The 16,237-nt window shown below is 32.0% G+C and overlaps 1 protein-coding gene and 1 long non-coding RNA gene across 5 annotated transcripts in view; one reads left to right on the forward strand and one right to left on the reverse strand.

Moving 5' to 3' along the window:
- The window catches only part of LOC116852714, a 12,520-nt gene extending 5,878 nt beyond the window's left edge, over nucleotides 1–6,642 (forward strand). Inside the window, exon 3 of the long non-coding RNA XR_004379837.1 lies at nucleotides 6,471–6,642. This is a non-coding gene — a long non-coding RNA (uncharacterized LOC116852714). The remainder of the gene's footprint in view (nucleotides 1–6,470) is intronic.
- The window catches only part of LOC116852709 (mediator of RNA polymerase II transcription subunit 16), a 144,673-nt gene extending 131,331 nt beyond the window's left edge, over nucleotides 1–13,342 (reverse strand). For all 4 annotated transcript variants that reach the window (XM_032833333.1, XM_032833331.1, XM_032833332.1 and 1 more), the window contains exons 1-8: nucleotides 12,598–13,342; nucleotides 12,365–12,511; nucleotides 11,989–12,187; nucleotides 10,184–10,430; nucleotides 9,947–10,102; nucleotides 9,502–9,671; nucleotides 7,449–7,785; nucleotides 6,850–7,057 (exon numbers count right to left, since the gene is read on the reverse strand). In XM_032833333.1, the coding sequence (XP_032689224.1) occupies nucleotides 6,850–7,057; nucleotides 7,449–7,785; nucleotides 9,502–9,671; nucleotides 9,947–10,102; nucleotides 10,184–10,430; nucleotides 11,989–12,187; nucleotides 12,365–12,511; nucleotides 12,598–12,659 (1,526 nt within the window). In that variant the 5' untranslated portion in view covers nucleotides 12,660–13,342. The remainder of the gene's footprint in view (nucleotides 1–6,849; nucleotides 7,058–7,448; nucleotides 7,786–9,501; nucleotides 9,672–9,946; nucleotides 10,103–10,183; nucleotides 10,431–11,988; nucleotides 12,188–12,364; nucleotides 12,512–12,597) is intronic.
- Between the last annotated feature and the right edge of the window lie 2,895 nt (nucleotides 13,343–16,237).

Raw genomic sequence — 16,237 nt, forward strand, 5'->3', positions numbered from 1 at the left:
ATAGATTCTTTATATGTTGCGAAAAAACTGCCTCCGCCAGGACTTGAACCTGGAACCTCCCCACTTTCCGGGCGGGACGCCTTTCCATTCGGCCACCGAGGCTTCGACAGTCCTCTCGCAACACAATGTTTATAAATTCTCTAAGATGTAATATGCTGAACATATTATCTTCCCACTATCATATTAATATTAAATAAGTAGTATTAATATCTAATAGCACTAAGACATCCGTGCTTGCTCCTTACTGCCATTTTTCAAATCTTACTGTTAGTTATTCAAAGGAGCTTTCTGTAATTTCGGTTTATCTTAAATAGAAGCATTGGCGGAAGAATATACTATCTCTCTTGTATAATAATAACATCTCTTACGAGATCGTCTCACTCGACTTACATCTTAGAGAATTTATAAACATTGTGTTGCGCGAGAGGACTGTCAAAGCTTCGGTGACCGAATGGAAAGGCGTCCTGCCTGGAAAGTGGGGAGGTTCCAGGTTCGAGTCCTGGCGGAGGCAGTTTTTTCGCAACATATATAAGGAATTTACTTGAGGCATCGGTTTAATGGGGGTTTTGGGAATATAAATATATATATAAAAATTTGGGACTCAAGGATCGGTCTAAGTGTGGAAGATTGATTCGCCGCATACGATGATCGAAGAAATTTCGATACGTGCGTTTAACATGCTGGACATATTATCCTCTCACTATCATATTAATATTAAATAAGTAGTATTAATATCTAATAGTACTAAGTCATCCGTGCTTGCTCCTTACTGCCATTTTTCAAATCTTACTGTTAGTTATTCAAAGGAGCTTTCTATAATTTCGGTTTATCTTAATAAATTAAAACACTGGTAAAACGGGTAAACTATGATTGAATGTTTTTCACAATGTTTCTTCGATTTGTGGTAAAATAAGATGCATTACAATTTTCTAGAGAATCTGTACTACTTTTTAAATCCATGATCAACCATGATGTATTTGAAAGGATATTTTGCATCATAGCACTTTGGAAGTCGTGGGTACACAATTTTATAATCGTTATACGCGTTTCCAAATTTATTAAACGTAAAAAGCAATTCCATCATTATAAAAAATTATGTCATATATATACATGTCTTTCTTGATATACTTCCGTACATGAATTGGATGATACAAGATTTTCTTGAATTGGAAACTTTTCTTAAGACGAAATATAACGACTATTAATATATGCGTATCTGATCTTATTTCAATTATCGACTACTGAAGAATGCAAAACGATTATCAATATATTCTCAGTTGATATTTTTTGTTATTTGATTTTTTTTCAAAACCTCATCTTGAGATGGATCTTAAGATAGAAGTATTAAACGATATTATATCTTGAAGAACTCTTTCAATTAAGATTTTCAGTAGAAACACGACTATTAATATGAGTCTAACAAAAGGAGGACCAGGTGACTTACCCTGGGATTTCGACCCCAATTTTTTTAATTATTCTGGAGATGAAAAAAAAGATACGTGTCCCGGCGTTTGATAGAATAGGCTTTAGTTTCGGAGTAATAAATTTGTGAAAATTGGCCATATCCGAAGCGCATCGCGGCGCGCCATATGAGCCTTCCCGGTAACTGTACTTCCAACCAGTGAAGTTGGCTTCGTGAGTTAGGTGCTTGCTTCATAATTCGTAAGATCCAAGTTCACTCATGGAGGTGAGCAATAATTTTTTTTTAATGAGTGTTTTTATTTATTTTTATTTATTTTGATGATAATGATATAGTATGCAAATTTTTGAAATAGAAAATTTAATTTAATATCACATTCTAAACATTAATTTAAATTTAATTTTAAGGGAATTTTAATTCAAGTAATAATATTTGAAATAATAAATAACAATAATAATATATAAGTTATTTGTAATAGATAACATATAAAGGCAATGTATCTAAATTTTCAAATTGTTTAAATTTAAAACCGGTAAAAGAAGCGGATACAAAATGGTAAATGAACGAAAAGTTTTTAATTCCCTTGCAGGTATGTAGTCGGTTATAAAGCCGAAATTCTTTCATGTTTTGTCATCGTGAGGCTCCGTTACGTAAGATTGCTGGTTACATACCATTGGAAACAAAGATAAAAATTCTGAATATGGTAAGAGAACACCCCAAATGGAGTATACAAACAATTCATAAACGTGGAGGAAGTGCTCCTCAATGTAAGTGATTTGAAACGATGCCGCGCAGAGATCGAGCAAGGTGGTGGCATTAAAGAAAAATACGAGGCTATTAACAAATGGACCGTTGATCGTTTTCGCGAAGCCAAGGAACAAAAAAAAAAAACCAGTGACAACGCGGATGCTGCAACAATGGGCTTCCCAAGCAGCGGTACAACTTGAAAGCCTTAATTTTGTAGCGTCTCACACATGGGCAGTTAGTTAAACAGACCTTTCAGATTCGACAAAGTCACGCGATATATTAAATCGAGAAATGCTTTGGATATTCCAAATATATTAAAAGAAGCAGAAAAATTTCAAAAGCGCATAGCTAGGCAAATTTTAAAATTTGACAAAGATTATGTAATCAACACCGACCAAACCGGCTGTGAGTATCGAGTCGATATGCGAAGAATTTTATCTACCAAAGGCGAAAAAAGCACTGAAGTTTTTCTCGGAGATTTCAACAAAATCATCCACAGTTATACGGCGCAGTATGCGATAACTGCCTCAGGAAAACTGCTACCAAAAGTGTTCCTGTGCATGCAAGAGCCGAAAGGGGTGTTTGGTCCTTGTGTCTCGGCTGCAATCGACAAGTTATCAGAATGCTATGGCAATATACACGTCACCGCCTCGAAATTAGGTAAATTAACAAAAGATCACTTTAGCCAATTCGTTGTAAACATTATCAAACCATATTGCAACGACAACGAATTCCTGCTCATCTTGGACTCGTAGGGAGGGCAAACGGATCCAGCACATTTTAATAGTATTTTTACCGACGACGACGGAAATTGTAGTTCAACAGTGAAAATTATTCCACCTCATTGCACACCGTACTGCCAACTATGCGATGTGTATTTTTTTCGACAAATGAAAAACATCATCCGAAGAATCCAAAATTCTGTTGAAGTTTTACAACAAAACCGGCAGCTTTCTTCGCGAGAAGACGCAATAAAGATTCATTCTTTAATTCATTCACAATTATCATCGGGAGCTTTTACAGATATGATCAAGTACGCTTGGTTTGCATAGAAATTAATTCCTGAAAGAAATGTGTTTCGAAACGTCAACGAAATATGTTTTCCCCCGGACTTACGGAAAAATAAATGTGTATGTGATACTCGTTCATTTATTCATTGTGCAAACTGTAGAAAATTTATGTTTTAAATGTTTTTATGATGTTTATCATCCAAGTAATTATTCCGCATCGAAATAATTTAATTTTGTAATAAATCTGCAATACTTAAATCATTGAATTTTGTAATAAAAATATTCACATTCACATTTCAGATGTTTGTTTATTCTTCTTCTTCTACGATTAATTATTTTAAAAACTAGAAATTTAAAATACTATTAATATTATTTCCAATTAAATTTTAAATTTAAACAATTTGAAAATTTAGATACGTTGCCTTTATATGTTATCCTTTACAAATAACTTATATATTATTATTATTACTTATTTATTATTTCAAATATTATTACTTGAATTAAAATTCTCTTAAAATTAAATTTAAATTAATGTTTAGAATGTGATATTAAATTAAATTTTCTATTTCAAAAATTTGCATACTATATCAATATCATCAAAATAAATAAAAATAAATAAAAACACTCATTAAAAAAAAAATTATTGCTCACCTCCGTGAGCGAACTTGGATCTTACAAATTATGAAGCAAGCACTTAACTCACGAAGCCAATTGCACTGGTTGAAAGTACAGTTACCGGGAAGGCTCATATGGCGCGCCGCGGTGCGCTTCGGATATAGCCAATTTTCACAAATTTATTATTTCGAAACTAAGGCCTATTCTATCAAACGCGGGGACACGTATCTTTTTTTTCATCTCCAGAGTAATTAAAAAAATTGCGGTCGAAATCCCAGGGTGAGTCACCTGGTCTTCCCCTTGTAAGTAAAATTTTGCATAGCCCGAATTAGTTATTTTTCCAAACAATTAGATTGAAAACTATTAAAATCTGAATATTTTCATATTAAGATTTTTGTGTCAAAATATTTTTAGATATTTACTATTAATTTGCTATTCCGCGCGTCATGGAATAGAGCGTTACATATTCTATACCATAAATTCTATTATAAGTCTGTATTGCTAAATTCTATACATATTCTATACAGTTACGGTTCTATGCATACAGTTCTATACATAAAATTGTGGAGGAGAGTCTGGGACACCCTATATACAGAGTGTTCCATTTTAAAGAACCAATGTAATATCTCTTCAGGAATTTATTTTTGAGAAAAATGTCCTAGACGAAAGTTGTAAGGTTCGGAGGGGACCACCCATTAGTGACCTTGTCCTTGACCTTGGCGGCTATTATCAAAGTTATTTTAAGGTTACACTGATTTTTTTTAAATGGAACCCTATATTTTTTATTGTATGTTCTTGTAGCGTATCTCGAGAACTTTCCAAAATATACTATAACAATGTATTTTTTCATTAAGTACTTTCTGAGTAATAAAACTTAAAAGTTACAGTACCGCCGACATTAGCATTATCCAAAGTGTACCACGCGGAGACTGCTCAGTCGGATTTACTACACCTCTATATGTATGTGTGTGTATGTGCGTGCGTGCATGTGTGGTTGGGGGTGATGTGATGGTCTTCAGTCCCTATCTATTCTGTAACTTATCATCGTAAATATCCACCCATACATCCATCCATGCGCGCGCGCACGCACGCACACACACATATACACGAAAGAGGTATAAATCCGACCGAATAACCTCCGTGTGGTATACCTTCGGTGATGCTAATACCGGTGGTACTATAACTTTCAAGTTTCATTACTAAAAAAGTACTTAATGAAAAAATAGATAAAACTTCTGAACAGGGGACCAAGCTCTAATCATATTGACCTTGAGATATGTTGTCAAAGACATCACCCTAAGTACCCTTCAAAAAGTTTTAGTCGGCGCTCATTGTTTATTAAAAAGTTATTAACAAAAGAAGTTGCATAAAATGAGTGTAATTTTTGGATATCATATATACAAAAACAGCGAATTTGTTTGAAGGCTAGGAAGGTGCCAGCCGTACCCACGTACACACACACACACTGCTTGCCCGCCCGTGCGCTCGCCCGTCCTGTCGAGCGGGCGAACAGTGTGTGTGTGTGTGTGTATGTGCACGTTGTGTGCGATATAACTGAACGTAACACATTGTCGCAAGTGATATAATCTAACTTAACCTAAAATAACCTAAACTATTAGGTTATGTTACTCGCGTCAATGGATGCGTTCGGGGAGCACGCTACTAACGCTACCGCGTTCTTCTATCTTTATTGTTCCTTAGATATACAACAAAGATAGAATGACACGGTAGCGCTGAATAGCACTAATAGCGAGCTCTCCGACGCACCTGTGTCGTAATGTGTTACATTCAGTTGCATACGCACACACACACACACACACACACTGCTTGCTCGCCTTGTTGAGCGCGCGGGCGGGCAAGCAGGGTGGGTGTGTACGTGCGTACGATGGCACCTTCCTAGCCTTCAAACAAATCCGATGATTTTGTATATACGATGTCCAAAAATCACACTCATTTTATGCAACTTCTTATGTTAATAACTTTTTAATAAATAATGAGCGCCGACTAAAATCTTCAGAAGGTCAGGAGGGTGACCTCTATTATATATGTCAAGGTCATTGGAACTGGAGTCCCCTGTTCGGAAGTTTTACCAAAAAATACATTATTATAGTGTTTTGGAAAGCTCTTGAGATAAACTACAAGAATATGCAATAAAATAAAATATAGTTCCATTAAAAAAAAATTAAGGTGACTGCCCTGATCTTGGCCATCCAAAGTCAAATTGTTAAGATTAACCCCTTAAGCATCAAGTTGATTTGACTGAATGCTCCAGGAGTTAAGAAAAAAAGATCCTTCGATTTTTTTTTAAATTCTGTATCCAGGGTTTTTTTTGGATTGCAGAATATGAATACTTAATCAAAATTGTCAGATTCAGAATGGCGGACTTAATATGATGGACAAATTGTTATATAAGTCCATTTTTCGTTAATATATTTTTGCTCGTCATTGAATACGCCGTTTTGAACTTGTTAAAATTACAGATTCGTATTCCGCGGCTCAAAAAACTCCTAGACACCCGGTTTTAATGAAATAAATCAATTTTCGAATTATGTGAAATTTTTGTCTGCCATATTGGATTAGTTATTTTGAATTTGTCAATTTTGACCAAAAATACGTATTCTACGAAACCCTCAAAAACAAAGTTTAATAAAATTTTTGAATTATGTAATATTTTTCAGTCTGCCATATTGGATCCGTCATTTTTAATTCATCAATTTTGACCAGATTCTTATTCTACAACTCGGAGAAACTCTGTATATACACTTTTATAAAAATTGCAACTGCGATCTGCGAGAAAAATGCATTTGACGTAATATTGCGTCAATGCCCTCTGGGGCACGACGAAAATGTGCGCACTATTGCGTCAATGCCGCTCAAGGGATTAATAAATAGATGTTTTGAAACCCTACAACTTTTATCTGAAATATTTTTTCCTAAAATGCTAAGTTTTCGAGATATTTCGCTAGTCCTGGTACTTTTTATATATCCTGTATAATGTATAATTACGAATAAAGATTTTACACAGAGCATACTCTTCTTAGTTTGTAATAATATTACCTATATAACGACGTCTTGATACACAAAAACTGAACGTAGTGATACTGTTGTGTAGGCTGTGATTGCCTATTGAAAGAAACATCTAATCGTTCGCACAATGTCTCAATCATGGATGATCTCAAACATAAAAGTATATCTAGCCAATCCAATCCTGTTACCAAACAATATTCTAACAATGTACAGGCGTAATTCAATGTCATCGATGTACCTATAAAATAATGTAAATTTTGGTCATGTAATATCGAAGTTGGCGATTATATTTCATGGCTTTCCATCATTTAAATAAATCCCCAGATAGCACAGAGAAATTCTAAAAGAATTCAGTCGTATGCCACTAATTCCAAGTTCATTTTTTAAAAAATGCAATCTTTTGCATTTAAAAAATGCAAAAAGAATTCTTTTCACTAAACCGAACTTTGAAGAATTCTTTTTGCATCTGAAAATAAACTCAGAATTGGTGACATATGACTGAATTTTTTTGAATTCTTTTTCAATTATTTGTGTTATCTGGGTCTTTAGTTAGAAGACGAGTATGACATTGCTACAAGTAAATATAAATGTAAAATATAAATGTAAATGACAAAAGATAGATAACATACCTGTGGTGCCATCTGGTAATAATTTATAGAGATATAGATTACCATGGGTATCACATGCAAGAAGTACGCATCCTAACCACGAAATATCCATATGGGAGATAGATACTGAGCTCTTAAAATATTTGCTGTTAGGCTCGTCCTGACGCCAGCCCATATTTAAAGATGAAAACGTCACTTCTTTGAGACATTCTAACCGATTTAAACAATGTACTGAAGAATCTGCCAATGCTATTATCACATAACTCGGAGGTGGTAATGTTGTCACTATAGACAGTTTCGTAGTTGCTATTGCCGTGACTGGTGATTGGCAGCGATACTGCGATTGATACTGCCAAACCTATACAATACGATAATCAAGAATTAATAATAACAATAACATATAATTATGATATATTAGGTTTTCGCGATGTCCATGCATATTAGATTTGGTTTCCGAGTTTGAGCCGCGTGGATTCTTCTTTATTTGATTCCGACATTTCGCGAACATTTTAGTCCGCTTCATCAGGGAGGAACGACCCGAGGCATTGAAATGTTCGCAAAATGTCGGAATCAAACAAAGAAGAATCCACGCGGCTCAAACCCGGAAACCAAATCTAATAACATAATGTTTACCTTAAATGTTCATTCAATTTTTCGAAAAGTTCCAGATAATTCGAGAAACGTTTTAAATAATACTTTATTTGTTTGATATAAACTACAATGTTTAATTTAAAAAGTAAAAGTTTTTTTATTCATAAAAATTCAAGGTCACTATAAATATTTTAGATATAATAATTTAGAAATCTTTTTCTTCATAAAAATTCAAGGTTACTATAAATATTTTAAAAATAATAATTTTTATCCAAAATATATTGTAAGAGATATTCAAATAAATTTAAATATCTATGACACCATGACTTTGAGATGATTCTGAAGAAGAAAAAATATGTTGAAGTTATACTTCTTAATATATGCTTCTAGTTTTATAATTAGTTTTTATTTTTATAAGATTTGATTAATATTTCTGTCATTTTGCACATATATATCAATTTAGCTTCATCTTTTTTTCTGAATATATAAAATGCTATATATTTTTCATATTAATTAATTTTTTTTAAATCATCGTATCTAAAAAATCGTAGATACTGTTACAAGTGTTCAATATACATATACAATACTGAGTAAATCTGAAATAGATGGCCAAATCTTCAATATTCTATTGTAAGAATGATATCGTGTATAATATATGCCACCGTTCTTCGCTTCGTACGTTCACTTGACGCGAGACGCTGCCGCGTCTTTTGATATATTAAGTGTACAAATTAATTTGATGCTTTTTGTTTTTTTATGTATTCTTAAATTACTTAAATATTTCACCACATCATTGCAGATTTGATATCAATAATATTCTTCACAAAACACCTTGTAAGATGACAGAATGAGCAACATTAATGTAAAAAATATTAATAAACATATTGCCGATAATGTACATATTCATGGCATATTTTATCTCAATTGGAAAAAACATAACTGCTAAAGCTGCTGAAATACAGGTACAAGCAACTCAACCAATTGAATGATAGTTTAGAAAACAAAAGATAGATTTACTAAACAAAAAAACCGAAAAATTGTTTTTTACAGCATGATAATGTTTGACTGCACGTAACAAAAGGAATCAAAACAATGCATCTTTAATTTTTAGATTGAGAAAATGCGGTTTATTTGACACATGGTTTTTTCAGATTATTATTTCGATTGTTATAGCATCATCCGCGTCAAAGGTACATTTTAGAAAAATTTAAAATGTTAAAAATTACATAGATACTTTTATTGATTCAAAACCGTCCAATGTTTATCGAGATAGAATTTAGTAATTACCCGAAAGATAACATAAAGTCATTAAAAATAATAATGATTTTGATAATTGAAAATACAATACTCTTTTTATAAATTTTTATTTTTCTAAGAAAAAGTATTGAATTATTTATTATTAATTAATTTGTACACCTAATATGTACATGTATTAATTTATAATAAGAGCAATGGCAAAATTTAAATATAATTAAATACTTACAACCGTTTTAAAAGGTTCCAGGCTTTTTGGTTGGAAGAGCTTATGAACAGGCTGTGACTTTTCACGTAACTCCCATACCTCTACAAATCCGCCATTTTCGCTATTTGCTGCAATAACTAGAGAATCTGCATCTTCCCTGACTACGAATTTTAGATGTGTTACAATTGTACCTATGAACAAAATAGAGAACTTCTGATTTTAAAATGGAAGGCAAATTTTTTACCAGTTTTTAATTCAGTTTTTAATTGTAACTCATGGTTAATTTTAAGTTTTAATTTAAAATTTGAAATTATATTTAAAGTTTAAATTAAAGAATAAAAGAAGAAAAAGTTATAATTATTTATCACTTAAGAATTTTTCTACTATAATATTTCGATTCGTAATTTTTTAAACATTGTTCTTAACATATAAACAAATTTAATATAAAAATATATATTTATTTTACATGTATTATCTTTGGGTGCTCCATCTTGCAGAAAGAAACTAGGCAGAGCTTGTGAAGTAATAGTACATTTGTCGTCATTTCTGCGAACTAATACCCTGTAGCATCTTATCGGCAAGCAAATACTACCACTACTAACTGCAACGAGGAAGTGACCATCTAAAATTTATAAAAGTTTATTTTTGTAGCATAGCTATTATCTATTTTTGTAAATTATTTGTGTTACATAATAGACAATACTTTTTCCATAACATAAATCAACTGCAGTTATCCTATGTCTTGTACTACCAAGACTTTCTGTTGAGTAGCAAATTGGCACTTGTAAATCCTTCGTAATTATAATCGCACCGACCATACCCGTTGTTGATACTACCAGAACACCTTCAGCAGCTTTGCCACCAAATTGCCTCACAGAAGGTGCAAATAGGAGATGGTTAAATTTCTCACTGTAATGGAAACTATCCTTTTTTTCTGTTACCAGTCCTGTCTATAATCAATAAGAGTAATTAAAAAGCAATAATTAAAAAGCATTAAAAATAATTAATATACTAACAATCTAGTTAAATAATTTTAGAGTTATAAAGAAAAGCTTTTTTGTTTACAAAAGACTTGTCAAAAGTATCCAAAATTTATTTGATTATTAAAAAAAAAAATTGTTAAATATACAACAATCTGAAAGGCGTTTATTTTTTAATACCTACTCATTTTAAAGTTTAGTTAGTAAAATAATTCAAACAAGCTAATTCAATATAATTTATTACGAACAAATATCATTGAAAGCAATAAAGCATATGCAAAAAATATTAGGCAAATGTTCTACAGTATTTAATACTTTTAATAATTATGGCTCCAGATTTTTCAAAAATATCTATCAATCTTTTATATTTTTAAAAATATCTATCAATCTTTCATATTTTTCTTTATATTTCTACTTTTATCATTATTATTATTTTTATAAACATTAATTATTATTTATTAATATTATTTTTTATAAATATTTAAATTCTTATAAAAGTAAAAATTAAGAATTTCACACCTAGAATTTAAGAATTATTATTTATATAGAATAAAACTATCCCTGAAATTATGTTTTTGAAATAGTTGCTAATATTATATGCTATTATAACATACTATGCATAAGACATTATAAAAACAATAAATAAAAACAATAGATACATTTAGCACATATAACATATATAGCATATATAACATATATAGCACATTTTTATATCAGTGCAGATAGCACAAAATTTGCAATTGATAGAGTAAATTGAGATTTTAGAAAACAATTTTATGAAATACAATAAATTTGACGTAAAATTTTATTTAAATTTTCGTCTTACATAAACTTTAAAGTTTTCAAAAATATTAATAAAGGTAAATATATGTTGAAAAATGCAGTTATGAAAAATCTGAGCATAATTATTAAAAACATTGTTATTTATTAACACATTGTAATCCGCGATTCATTCGGAACCATTATACTCTTTTGTTCCAGATATTGAAAACATTACATGTATTTAGGCACATATTTTTCAATGTTTTTTGATTATTCTTAATATCAGATATTCTTCTTAATCAGATAGCCTAATATTAAAAAAATTGCTAAATTTAAAGTATTTAGATTTCTTTAAAATTTATGTTTTTAATCAAAATATATGTATTTAATAAGAAAATATATTTATATATTGATAAAATGGATGTTATTAAATTGTGACAGCTTGAAACTATAATAACAAACCATAATATCAAAATGGAAAATTGTGTTATTGCTAGACTGCAAAGTGTTAAGTACCATATAAATATTTTATTTAATACTTTTTTCTATATATCTTATGCTTTAGAGATATTCATTCAATTAATTTTATTGAATTAACTTTGAGGGATTGTCTTTATCTACTTTAAATCACAAACTAAACATAAATGGAAAAAAGTGTCATAGATTTATATCCGATAATATACAACATTATTTAATAATATTTCAAGGAATATATCAATTTTGATTAAGTCCCTTGTCAGTATAATCAATTAATTTATATAAATACCTTTTTGCCATTATGGAACCAAGATACACCTAATATATGTTCACCAGGAAAGCAATTGGAACCTATTAAGATCCAATCATTCAAAACATGGTCCTTCAACATCCATAACTGTACATTTCCAACTACATCAGCCACTACTAATTTGTCACCAGGTAGATCCCATTCTAATGCAGTAATACTGTGTTTATTTGAAAAGATTCTGCAAATATAAAATACAATTTTATAATTTCATAATTGACTTTCGTGTATTCTTAGATCTTTTCCTATCTTTTTAATATATTTAGATCATAAATTTGATTAAAAAAAGTATTGAATGACAAATGATATTTTAAGTAATATTAAGAAAATACTTTTTTTTTTTTAAACTAATACCTACTTATGAGTATGCCATGGCATATTCAAGTCTGTTACATAAACATGACAACCTCGTGTTTTGCCAATATTGTCATCTAACTCTGTCATTGTAGTAAACACTGCTATGTTTCGACTTGATAAGGAACATAAGGACTGTCCATCATATAAACTAAAAAATTAAAATATATATTAGATTAATATTTCTTAAATGTTGCAGAAATTGTACCATTGTTATATTTTTATAAAAAAACATACCAATCTTGATTAGAGAAAGACTTGGAGGAAGTCTTTCTGTTAACGGTATACAGTAGATCCATTTGTGTATATTTTAAATAAAATTATATATTTAAGCAAAATATCACCCACATTTACACTATATTTTTCTTATTTTGCTAACTTCTAAGGCAATTAAAGACAACTAATTAAATCAATGTTATACCACTATTTCTTACGAAATCTGCAAATAGGAATATTTTTTTTTAATATTTAGCAATTTTGTTGATGTATCTTCAGCCTTTCCTATGGAATAAAATGGTTATATCACACATTATTTCTAATTTTCTAAACGTGTTAATTTTGCTTAATTTTCCTTTATCTTTAATTAAGTATTCTTTATTTATAGATCTTTTTTTCCGATTTCATATAGTTGATTCCACATCTTGTTTTTCTTTTTATTTTACTTGGACTCAGACTTATCTCTATTGCCTTTTCATTCAAGACATCGAAGCACGAATTCCAAAAAAAATCAGGTCCAAACGTGTTCGAACACGTTTCAACGTTACTTGATTCCACATTCAAACAAAAATTTGTAGGTTAAAGGCTTCCGCACTGGAACTACACTGGAACTGCACTTCAAGACTTCAAGAGTCTATTTTCTATTGCTGCACTGCTGAACTGGTGCAATAAGTTAAGCCAGCGGAACACGGTGCTTGTTTTCGTGCTGGATAGAAATACTGGGTGCTTTCCAATTGCTTAATGCACACAGGACGCGATAATGCTTGCCGCGTCCTGTGTGCAGGAGCCATAACACATCTTGACACAACGTACATAAACCAGTTTATTGGTCACATATTATCTAAAATATCTTGTAAGATAATAAGCAACCAATAAAATGGTTTTGTGTAACACAGTGTACGCAACTGGAAAGCACCCACTCTGTTTTGATTAGTGTATTTCCATCCATCATCAGAAATGCACCAATCAGCAAGCAATCCAACATGAAAACAAGCACCGTGTACCGCTGGCTTTAGAGTCAGTCTGTTCTTTTCAGCTGCACTTCTAAACTGGTGCAATAAATTAAAGTGAGATAAGTATATGTTTTCTCACTCTAACTTATTGCACTAGTTCAGCAGTGCAGCTGAAAAGAACAGACCAAGTGAGAAAATATATGGTTGTTTCACTTTAACTTATTGCACCAGTTCAGTAGTGCAGCAACACAAAACAGATCCCAAGACTTCAATAGATAGCTAAGTGCACTTGACTTTAGTGACTACGCCATTGCTCTGACCAATAAGCCTATTCTCTAATGGCTCCTGTAGACCTATTCTCCAACTTCTTAACGACAATATCATTAGCCTAAAATGTCGTTACGGAGATTTAACGACACTGTAACGAAAAATGGTATTCTGTAATTTTTCTTAACGATAAATATCATTAAAAGTGTCGATAAAATATCGAATTTTGTCGTTAAGAGATCGAGGAGTATGGGACTTCTCGATAAACAATAACGACAATATAACTAGGTATAACGATGCTCCAAGTAGTAGGAAAGTGTGGCTCTACGTTTGTACATCGGCTCTACAGTTGCCGACTATTGGCTCTTTCTTTCCTTAATTTTTGTATTTTTGTATATACCTTCCCACATAGCAGAGATGTCTAAAATATATCATAGGGATATCCTAAAGATATATTTGGGATATATGATATCTTCAAGATATGTATTATGTAAGATAATGTATTTGGGACATTCTTGTTGTGTGAGTTTGATTTATAATCTTGCCATGTCTACAAAAATATTAAAAAAACAATATTAAAAATGTATTAATATAGTCATATATATTTTCAATCTTTTATATATTGATTAAACATAGAGTTATTACACACACACACACACATACACACACATACACAAATATATGCAACTATTTGATATTAACTGTATTGGTCCACATGTATAATAAGTATTTTGCTAACAACATGTATGAACATAATCTAAAACATGATCTGCAAACATTATATTAAAAAAAATGTTATATATGTTTCGAAGATTAATATTATATATACAATTACATTTTTTCATTGTGATACTTGTGTATCACGTTTTATTAGATTATGTCGATATACTTTGATGACAAATTACGATTTTAATATAAGCTCATATAGTTGATGCCAAATTAATATTTGATTTAATCTTCTTGTGTATTATTTATTTTACATATACTTTGACGTATTTTGGTTAACTGTCACATATAATTGTTGACACAGCCAATATTTGTATTTACTGCTCCTAAACTCAATGAAAAAGATACTGTTACGTCCACGATAAATAACTATATAGGGAAATTTGAAAGTAGTGAAATCAGTGACGGTCAACAGAATGATGGCTCCGCTTTTGGGTCACTCTGCTTTTCACCGAGTTTACCCTGGGTCTCGGGAGCCTGGCGAAACGATTGATGAATCTGGCGGAAAATCAGCGGTGCTTGTTCTTCTGGCTCGGCCTCGGATGTTCCGATACCACGCGGGTTGATGCGGCCCGCGATTCAGAATTTGATTTCGCAACGTTTGAAATATGAAGGGTAGGCAAAGTAATTGCAACACAGTCGGATTTTACGACTAAGTATAATATGCTGAATAAGTACACGAAGCTACCAGAGACTAACTATGAGAAGAAAATAATTATATATATATTGCCTTCTCTACAAATGCGCGCGCTTTTATATGTCGCTTTATCGCTGAGAGTCGTTCTCTGATTGGTCCATGGAGTTATGGCGAGGGAAGAGATTCATTCCTTTGCATGATGTCACCGCGTCGGTGTCCTGAGTGATGTTTGGGATTCAGTTTTCATGCTCCTGTTTATGTTGGCTTGCTCATGTTTATGTTGGCTTATCGCACTGAGCGATAGCGGTTTCTTTGGGTCAATCCGTTGATTTCGAGACTCTCCAGCAGCACGCAGCATTCGGTATTTTAATTATAATGTTTTAACGCTCGCGAATATGCATATGCGCACGTACTTACATCTAGTAACATAGGGATAAAATATCTAGTGATGTCTGAAATCAGACAAGTCGGCCTCCCGGTCTATAATAATATATTGTTAATGTTCTAAAATAGATCCGGACGTTACACCACACAAGGAAAAGAGATTTGATTGGCTGAATACTTCAGCAGTGAAGTTATATTGAACTGAATATACTCGTTTCAGTAATAACATCGGTATCACATTTTGTATCGATACGGTATCGCTAGCTTGAGTTACAGAATAGCTTTTTCGTTACAACGGCGTTAGCGCAAGCGACGATCGTCGCTACGTAACGATAATGACGTTGTCGTTAGAAAGTTAGAGAATAGGCTTACTGAGCTGCGTTTGGAAACGTCACTCGAATACTCTCCCTCTCTTTTTATCGCACTCTTGTATCTCGCTCACTCCAACGTAACGGGTACACTTGGGTGACGTTTCCGAACGCAGCCCTGCATACAGGACGCGGTAATGCTTGCCGCGCGGCGGAAATTCGCGTGACAGCCAATCAATATGCTGTTTTCCGGTAATAACCTTCTAGCTCTTACGGAAAAACAACATATTGATTAGCTGTCGTGCGAACTTCCGCCGCGCGGCAAGCATTACCGCGTCCTGTGTGCAGAAGCCATAAGGCTGATATTTCACATATCGTACGACAAG

Source organism: Odontomachus brunneus, unplaced genomic scaffold (assembly GCF_010583005.1).
Source record: "Odontomachus brunneus isolate Ranch 3 - 2012 unplaced genomic scaffold, Obru_v1 Obru_scaffold_250, whole genome shotgun sequence".
Lineage (NCBI taxonomy): Eukaryota > Metazoa > Arthropoda > Insecta > Hymenoptera > Formicidae > Odontomachus > Odontomachus brunneus.